At 34.7% G+C, this 9,197-nt stretch overlaps 1 protein-coding gene across 1 annotated transcript; it reads right to left on the reverse strand.

Moving 5' to 3' along the window:
• Positions 1-1,300: 1,300 nt before the first annotated feature.
• Positions 1,301-8,296, reverse strand: LOC133620297 (homeobox protein Hox-B6a-like). The gene is made up of 2 exons (XM_061981666.2): positions 7,081-8,296; positions 1,301-3,290 (listed from the first exon to the last, which is right to left on the reverse strand). The coding sequence occupies exons 1-2, from the start codon at positions 7,544-7,546 to the stop codon at positions 2,992-2,994; spliced, it is 765 nt and encodes a 254-aa protein (XP_061837650.1). The 5' UTR covers positions 7,547-8,296; the 3' UTR covers positions 1,301-2,991.
• Between the last annotated feature and the right edge of the window lie 901 nt (positions 8,297-9,197).

Below are 9,197 nucleotides of genomic sequence, written 5' to 3' on the forward strand. Positions count from 1 at the left end.
TACTTTTACTTTCTGCTCTACTTCTTTGTTAACTTCCTGGTCTAGTTCCTGGTTTACTTCCAGGTTTATTTCCTGTTGTACTTCCTGTTGTACTTCCTGGTTTACGTCTGATTTACTTCCAGGTTAATTTCCCTGTCTTCTTTCGGTTTTACTTCCTTGTTTACGTCCAGGATTACTTGCGGGTTTATTTCCTTGTCTACTTCCTGGTCTACCTCCTGGTCTACTTCCTGGTTTACTTCTGGGTTTACTTCCTGGTTTACTTCCTGGTTTACTTCTGGGTTTACTTCCTGTTGTACTTCCTGTTATGTGATTGTTGTTCATTCAAATAAAATCATACCAAGTTGAAATTATAGATACAAAAAATGAAATTAAACAAATAAAATGGGATGCAGCCTTCAAGTAAACAAAAGTTGATATTAATAAACAATTGGAAAGTGAAAATAAACAACAGTTCAGCCACAAGTGAGTCAAGTAAACACACTTGAAGGAAACATTTAGCCAGCACATCAAGAACATGTCCTCTACCTTTCTGTTAGTTTCATTTTATCAGTCAGTGCCGAACATCTGCTGGCAAAATGTTCATCTTCAAGAGATCGTCCCTGATTAGACCCCGCCTCCACGCCGGTCAGCCAGGGTTCACGCCGGGTTCACGCAGGGTTCAAAGGTCACCAGCACATTGTCCACTTTGTCTGCTGAAGTGTGTGTTTATGTGTTTATGGCGACGTGTGTGCGTGCCTGTGTGTGTGTGTGTGTGTGTGTGTGTGTGTGTGTGTGTGTGTGTGTGTGTGTGTGTGTGTGTGTGACTGCTGGGGGGAGGTCGACTTTCTCCTTCAGCCTGGCGTCACTGAGCGCCACAACATCTGCAGGTAACTTCCACCAAGTTATGAACCAACAATATTTGTGCTTTCTTGCACGTCCAATCGCGCTTTCCAAAGGTTTTCAGGGCAAATTCACAGCAAATGACCGACTAATCATTGCCTCACTTTCCCGGTGAACGACTGTAAATTTTAATAACAGTTCATTGCGGTAAAGTAGAAGAATATTTCACTTTTTGTAATGTTACAGTAAAAATTGGTGGAAAATACTGTGAAATGCTAGTAAACTTTTACAGAACTGAACAAGGACATTTGTATTTTGTAAAGAAAATTACTCGAATTAACCAGTCTATGTTTTATATGTAAATACACAAATAAAATGTATATTTAAACCTGTTTTCTGTGGATAAAATCTATCTTTTTAGCTTTGCAAATACGTCTTTTGGGGGTTTTTTCATGACAAAGTCACACTTTATTGCACTAGATTGTTTTGCACTTTATTGGACATATACAGTAGGTAGTATTTATGTACAGTAGAAGTACTTGACAAAACGTGGACACTTGACAAAAAATATATTTTCAACTTGCAGACGCGTTGTTGCAAGTTGTAGGTAGTTTAAGGAATCACACCAGCTTGTTAGTTAGCTTACATTGGAAAGTTTCCCATACAAAATCATCACCCTGATTATTTCTACACGGCTACAGTGTTCCCTCGGCTATCGCAGAGTTTCTACAAGCTAGAATGCTAACAGTTAGCATGGGTCACATACCGAGTTATATGACTGTAAGGTCTATGTGGTACCGAAATTTGCAAAAAAAGTGAGCGAGAAATAGTGTGAAATTAGCTAAAAATTAAAGTAGCATGCTAACAGTTAGCTTGTGTCACATACCAGGTTATATGAATGTAAGGTATATGGCCTCGGAATTAGCGAGTGTGACTGTAAGGTCTAAAGCTGTAAAATTAGCAAACAAATGTGTGAAATTAGCTTTAAAAATTGTTAGCGCGCTAACAGTTAGCTTGTGTCACATACCGAGTTAGCGGGGGAAAAAAAGTGTGAAATTTACTAAAAAATTAAAGTAGCATGCTACCAGTTAGCTTGTGTCACATACCAGGTTATAAGACTGCAAAGTCTATACTGTAGCTGCAAATTTAGCGGAAAAAAAGAAAGCAAACAAACTAGCTAAAATTAAGTTAGCATGCCAACAGTTGGCTTGTGTCACTTACCAAGTTATGTGACCGTAAGGTCTCCGGCTGCAAAATTAGCACAAAAAAAAGGGTACAATTATATTTTAAAAGTTAGCACGCTCACAGTTAGCTTGTGTCACATATCAAGTTATTTTACCCTAAGGTCTCCGGCTGCAAAATTAGCAAAAAAAAAAAGGTTACATTTGCCCTCTAAAAGTTAGCATGCTAACAGTTAGCTTGTGTCACATACCAAGTTATGTGACCGTAAGGTCTACAGCTACAAAACTAGAAAAAAAAGTGTGAAATTAGCTACAAAAAAGTTATCATGCTAACGAACGCGTATTTACTTTATATTTCCTATGAACATCATATTGATTTAAAGTCTTTATAAAAACACTTTTCACGCATTCAAAACACGCTCTAAACCCTACATCATGAACATAAACACATCCGTGGGTATTTTAGCATGTACTCGATGGTTCTTTCAAATCCGCAATGTGTGGAGAACGTAGCATCCGCCTAGCGACGAGGGAACTCTGTACTTGGATACGAGTGCCAAAGAACACAAACATTAACAACAATTCATTTTACAATACTTGAAATGTCCACTAGTCTCTACCATGGAGATCTTTTCAAATGCACATTGATTCTAATAAAACGTTTAAATAATGACTGGAAGTTCAGTTCATTTTTGTCCAATCAGAGGAAGATTGAAAATAATTTACAAGGAAAACAACGTTAATTGTTTTTCACCTAATTGCTTGTGTTGTGTCAGTAAAAAAACAAACAAAAAACAAAGACAAAAACATCCAAACGCTGACGTAGCACTTTTTAAAGCTCCAACATTCAGAAAAAAAGGTCCATGTGAGGAGCAGGTGAAGAAGCATCCATTTTGTTTTGTTTTGGTCCCGTCTCACAAGGTCATGTGACGCCTTTCTTTACTTTTCTCCAAAATGTCTTTGTTCTTTCTTTCCAAGGAGAAAACCTTCCTCACTGCGTCCGTTTGTCCTCGTCCTCTGTGCCGTTTGCCGTGGAGGAAGAAGACGACGACGATGACGAGGAGGAGGAGGAAGAGGAAGAGTTGATCAGTTTGTTCTCCTTCTTCCACTTCATCCTGCGGTTCTGGAACCAGATCTTGATTTGGCGCTCGGTCAGGCAAAGCGCGTGAGCGATCTCGATCCGCCGCCGCCGCGTCAGGTAGCGGTTGAAGTGGAACTCCTTCTCCAGCTCCAAGGTCTGGTACCGGGTGTACGTCTGACGCCCGCGTCTCCCGGGACTCCCGAACGCGCCTTAACAGGTACAAGGACACGGTCAGGCCGGGATTAATTGCAACAACAATCACACAATAACAATAAACAGAACAATAAATCATTGACATTAATCACAACAATAATCATTGACAATAATGGCAACAATAATCACAACATTAACAATAATCATTGACAATAATTACAACAATATTCACAACAATAATCACAAAAATAAATTACATCAACAATCACAGCATTAACAATAATCATTAACAAGAATAACCATAATCACAACATTAACAATAATCACAACAATAATCACAACAAAAATCGCAACAATAATCACTAACAATAATAATCACAACACAATAATCGCAACAATAATCACAACCTTAACAGTAATAACATTATTAGCAAAAATCACAACAATAACAACAACAATAATAAACACAACAATAATCACAACAATAATCTTTAACAATAATAATCACAGCAAAAATCACAACAACAATCATCACAACAATAATCACAACAACAATAATCACTACAATATTAATCCTTAATGATAATCACAACAATAATCACAACAATAATAATCCCAATAACAATAAACACAACAATCATAATCACAACAAAAATCACAACAATAATCACAACAATAATAATCACAACAATAATAATCCCAACAATAATCACAACAATAGTAATCACAACCATAATGCCAACAATAATCACAACAACAATAATCACAACCATAATCACAACAATAATAATCCCAACAATAATAATCACAACAACAATAATCACAACCATAATAATCACAACAATAATAATCACAACAATAATAACCCAAACCATTATCACAACAGCAATAATCACAACAATAATCACAACAACAATAATCACAACAATAATAATCACAATAACAGACACAAAAATAATCCCAACAATAATAATCACAACAATTATCACAACAATAATAATCACAACCATAATCCCAACAATAATCACAACAAAAAAAACACAACAACAACGATAATCACAACAATAATCACAATAATAATCACAACAATAATCACAACAACAATAATCACAACCATAATCACAACAATAATAATCACAATAATAATAATCACAACACTAATCACAACCATAATCCCTACACTAATCACAACCTTAATCCCAAAAATAATCACAAAAATAATAATCACAACAACAATAATCACAACAATAATAATTACAACCATTATCACAACAATATTAATCACAACAATAACCACAACCATAATCCCAACAATAATCACAACAACAACAATAATCACAACAGCAATAATCAAAATAATAATCAAAACAATAATCACAAGAATAATAATTACAACAATAATAATCCCAACAATAATCACAACCATAATCCCAACAATAATCACAACAAAAATAATCACAACAACAACAATAATCACAACAACAATAATTACAATAGTAATCACAACAATACTAATCACAACAATAATCACAACAGCAATAATCAAAATAATAATCAAAACAATAATCACAACAATAATAATCCCAACAATAATCACAACCATAATCCCAACAATAATCACAACAAAAATAATCACAACAACAACAATAATCACAACAACAATAATTACAATAGTAATCACAACAATACTAATCACAACAATAATCCCAACAATAATAATCACAACATTAATCACAACAATAATCACATCAACAACAATAATCACAACAATAATGAGAGCAATACAAGTGTTGTTGGTAGATGGAAATATGCATTTAAGTCTTTTTATATAAGAAAATAAAGAATATTTCATCAAATGATCATTTTAGCAGTAACAAGAAACATTCAAGTTGTCAAAAGTGCGGCTCGAGGTCTGTTTGTGGCCCTCAGAACATTTTATTGTCTCACCTCGCCTTGACAAGTATATGGATATGGACACATTTTGAACAGTATCACTACATTTAACACTGAAAAACATCAAAGTTTTGACTAAACAGTCGCTCGGCAGAATCAATATAAGCGTCGACGATATGAAGGCTGGTATCCGCATCGTGTTGATACCAGAGTAATATCAAAGTTGTCTTCTAGCCTTTGGTTTCACGAAAAGTAAAACGTATTTTGTTTATATTTTAATATTTAATTATGTATGGCATAAGTTGCAGCAAGATAATTAAGCATGTACTAAAATGATCTTCCACTAATTTGGTCATACATTTTATAATTAATGCACTAAAACACCAATTATCTTCCAATAATTTGGTTATAAATTATATAATTAATAGATTAAAACACCAATTATCTTCCAATAATTTGGTTATAAATTATATAATTAATAGATTAAAACACCAATTATCTACCTATAATTTGGTTACAAATTATAAAATTAATGTAGTAAAACACCAATTATCTTCTACTAATGTGGTTATAAAAACACCAATTAGCTTCCAATAATTTGGTATTAAATTATATAATTAATGTACTAATACACCAACTATCTTCCAAAAATTTGGTTATAAATTATATAATTAATGTACTAATACACCAATTATCTTCCAATAATTTGGTTATAAATTATATAATTAATGTTGTAAAACACCAATAATCTACTAATTTGGTCATAAAAACACTAATAAAATCCTAATAATTTGGTTATGAAATATATAATTAATACTGCAAAACACCAATTATCTTCCAATAATGTGGTTATAAAACACCAATAATCTTCCAATAATTTGATTATAAATATATAATCATAACATATCCGCATGTATTAAGCACTAACACACACACACACATATATATATATATATATATATATATATATATATATATATATATATATATATATATATATATATATATATATATATATATATATATATATAAATGCATAAAGATTAATTTTTCAGTCAGGAAAAATTAATCAAACGAGTCAAATTTGTGTTTGATTTATTTGACAGTTTATAAGCGATAAAAAAATAACAAAATGCAATTCTATCTATTATGATTGTTTGTAAATCCTCTTTATTTCACATTTTATTCATAGCTATATTGATAATTCATGGCGCTAACGTTGTGCTGGTGTAGGTTCACAGGCACGATCTAATATGACTTATTATGTATAAAATATGACTTATTTTGTATACAATATGACTTATTATGTATAAAATATGACTTATTTTGCATAAAATATGACTTATGTATAAAATGACTTATTTTGTATAAAATGACTTATTTTGTATAAAATTACTTATTTTGTATCAAATATGACTTATGTATAGATTATGACTTATTTTGTATAAAATATGACTTATTATGTATAAAATATGACTTTATTTTGTATAAAATATGTCTTACTATGTATAAAATATGACTTATTATGTATAAATTATGACTTATTTTGTATAAAATGTGTCTTAATATGTATAAAATAATTCAATATACAACAATATTTAGTTCTAATAATTGCTTACATAATTTATCCTTTTTAGAACACGTTTTATGAAATGAAGTACATTATGAAATAGCAAAGTGTGACGTCATATTTCAATCAAAGCAGGCGTCAATCACCGCGAGGATGACTTATTATTATTATTATTATTATTATTATTGATATAATTATTGATAATATTATTAGGAGATGTGGAGTTTAAAAAAAAGATGTTTGTGATGTTTTCCTGCCAACTTTGCGGGCTGAGCGACAAGCGAACAGAGCGCCTTTACGAGGCCAATAAAGCCGCAAACGGCGGCATAAAAGCGGCGCGTCACGTGACTTTTATGGCGGGTGATGAATGCGTGGAGACTCACCGTTACACGCGTTCATCCGCTGCATCCACGGGTAAATGTGCGCCGCTCCGCCGTGCTTGTCGTCCCCGGGCTCGAACATTCCCTTGCAGTCTTTCCGCTCGTGGCTCAGAGACAGCGGAAGTTCGTCCAGACCGCACGCGGTGTCCCGGTAGAAGCCCGCCGCCGCCGCCGCGTAGTCGCAGGCGCCTGCGGCGGTCCGGTGCCCGCCGTAAGCCGCGCCTGTCGCCGGTTGGTAATACCCCGACGCCGCCGGGTACGCCTTCTCCTGCGCGCCGCCGCCGCCGCTCACGCTGTACGCCGCCGCCGCGGTGACGGCCGCCGCCGTGACGGCCGCGGCTCCCGGGTAGTGTCGGAGCGGGTGGTCGGCAGCGTAGCCCGGGGAGTAGAGCGGGATCTGGCCCAGGAAGGACTCGGCCGCCTGCGCGCCGCCGACCGGGAAGGAGGAGTTGACGAAGTAGGAACTCATGAGGACGCGCGGGCGGGAAAGTGTGCGCGGCAAGCGAGCACCGACACGACAATGACGCGCGGACACGCACCGGGAGGAGGAGGAAGAGGAGGAGGAGGATGAAGAGGAGGAAGAGTACCGGGCTGACAGTGTCCTCCTTCATGCGCGCCTTTATCATTTCTTGTGTTTTATAACTTCTTCTTCATCACCGACCACCGGCGGGGGGGAGGGGGAGGGGGTATAATGAGCGTGCGCGTGTTCGTGCGCGCGCTTTCCTTGCCCGAGGGTGGGGAGTGTGTGTGTGTGTGGGGGGGGGGGGGGGGTCCCAATCTGACTAATTTTCATTTTTATAATCTCATCTGCTTCCCGCTCACATTGCGCAATCACACTCGGAGTCTTTGGCGCGTAAAATTGACTCCTCGCGCTCGCGCGTCTGGCGGCCCCGGTAATAACCGGTAATAACCGCCGGTGCTCGGGGAAAAAAAACATGTTATCCCTGCGCGTGCGCGCTTCCGCAAATAGTAGCCGGGTGACTTCGGCGAGAGGAGCGGAGTGCGCATGCGCAAATCTGCATACAGGCATTTATTTCTCTTTCTGAATATTGTAATATTATATCAATATCATTAGATATATTATTATATAAATATGATATATATTATTTATATTATACATTTATTTATATATGTCATGTATATTACATAAATACAATATTTGTATTCATCACAAATATTTCTATATATGTTATGTATGTATATATGACATAATAATGTGTATTTGTGTATGTCCAGACTAAATGTACACACATTTATTTATTTTTTGCTTCATATAAATAATTTTCAATCTTTTTTTAGCAATGTTTTTCTTTTTAATTATGATTTTCTTTTTCTTTTAATTCAGCATGAAGACAAACACTCAGGCTTTGATTTATTGACTACAACGCATTAAATATTATCATGAAAACCACAATTAGGTCACCGAGAAGAGAAGAATGATGCTCTAATATTTGTTTTCTAGTATTTATGTTCTTATATTCATGTTCTAATATTCATGTTCTAATATTTATGTTCTAGTATTTATGTTCTAATATTCATTTTCTAATATTCATGTTCTAATATTTATGTTCTAATATTTATGTTCTAATATATACGTTCTAATATTTATGTTCTAATATTTACGTTCTAATATTTACGTTCTAATATTTACGTTCTAGTATTTATGTACTAATAATTATGTTCTAATATATATCTTCTAATATTTATGTTCTAATATTTATGTTCTAGTATTTCTGTACTTACATTTATGTTCTAATATTTACGTTCTAATATTTACGTTCTAGTTATTATGTTCTAATAATGATGTTCTAATATCTATGTTCTAATATTTATGTTCCAGTATTTATGTTTTAATATTCATTTTCTAATATTCATGTTCTAATATTTATGTTTTAATATTTGTTCGAATAGTTATGTTCTAATATTTATGCTCTAATATTTATGTTCTACAAACCCCAAAACCAGTAAAGTGGGCACCTTGTGTAAATGGTAAATAAAAGCAGAATATAATTATTTGCAAATGCTTTCCAACTTGTATTCAATTGAGTAGACTGCAAAGACAATATATTTAATGTTAGAACTGCAACGTGTTTCAAAAAAGCTGGCACAAGTAGCAAAAA

This window comes from Nerophis lumbriciformis, linkage group LG24 (genome assembly GCF_033978685.3).
Source record: "Nerophis lumbriciformis linkage group LG24, RoL_Nlum_v2.1, whole genome shotgun sequence".
Lineage (NCBI taxonomy): Eukaryota > Metazoa > Chordata > Actinopteri > Syngnathiformes > Syngnathidae > Nerophis > Nerophis lumbriciformis.

What these genes read in the sequence shown, in the direction of transcription:
- LOC133620297 (XM_061981666.2), bottom strand. Translation starts at nt 7,546, where the DNA reads ATGAGTTCCTACTTCGTCAACTCCTCCTTCCCGGTCGGCGGCGCGCAG. An exon ending in GCGGATGAACGCGTGTAACG is followed by an intron (nt 3,291 to 7,080) that starts GTGAGTCTCCAC and finishes GTACCTGTTAAG; the next exon opens with GCGCGTTCGGGAGTCCCGGG.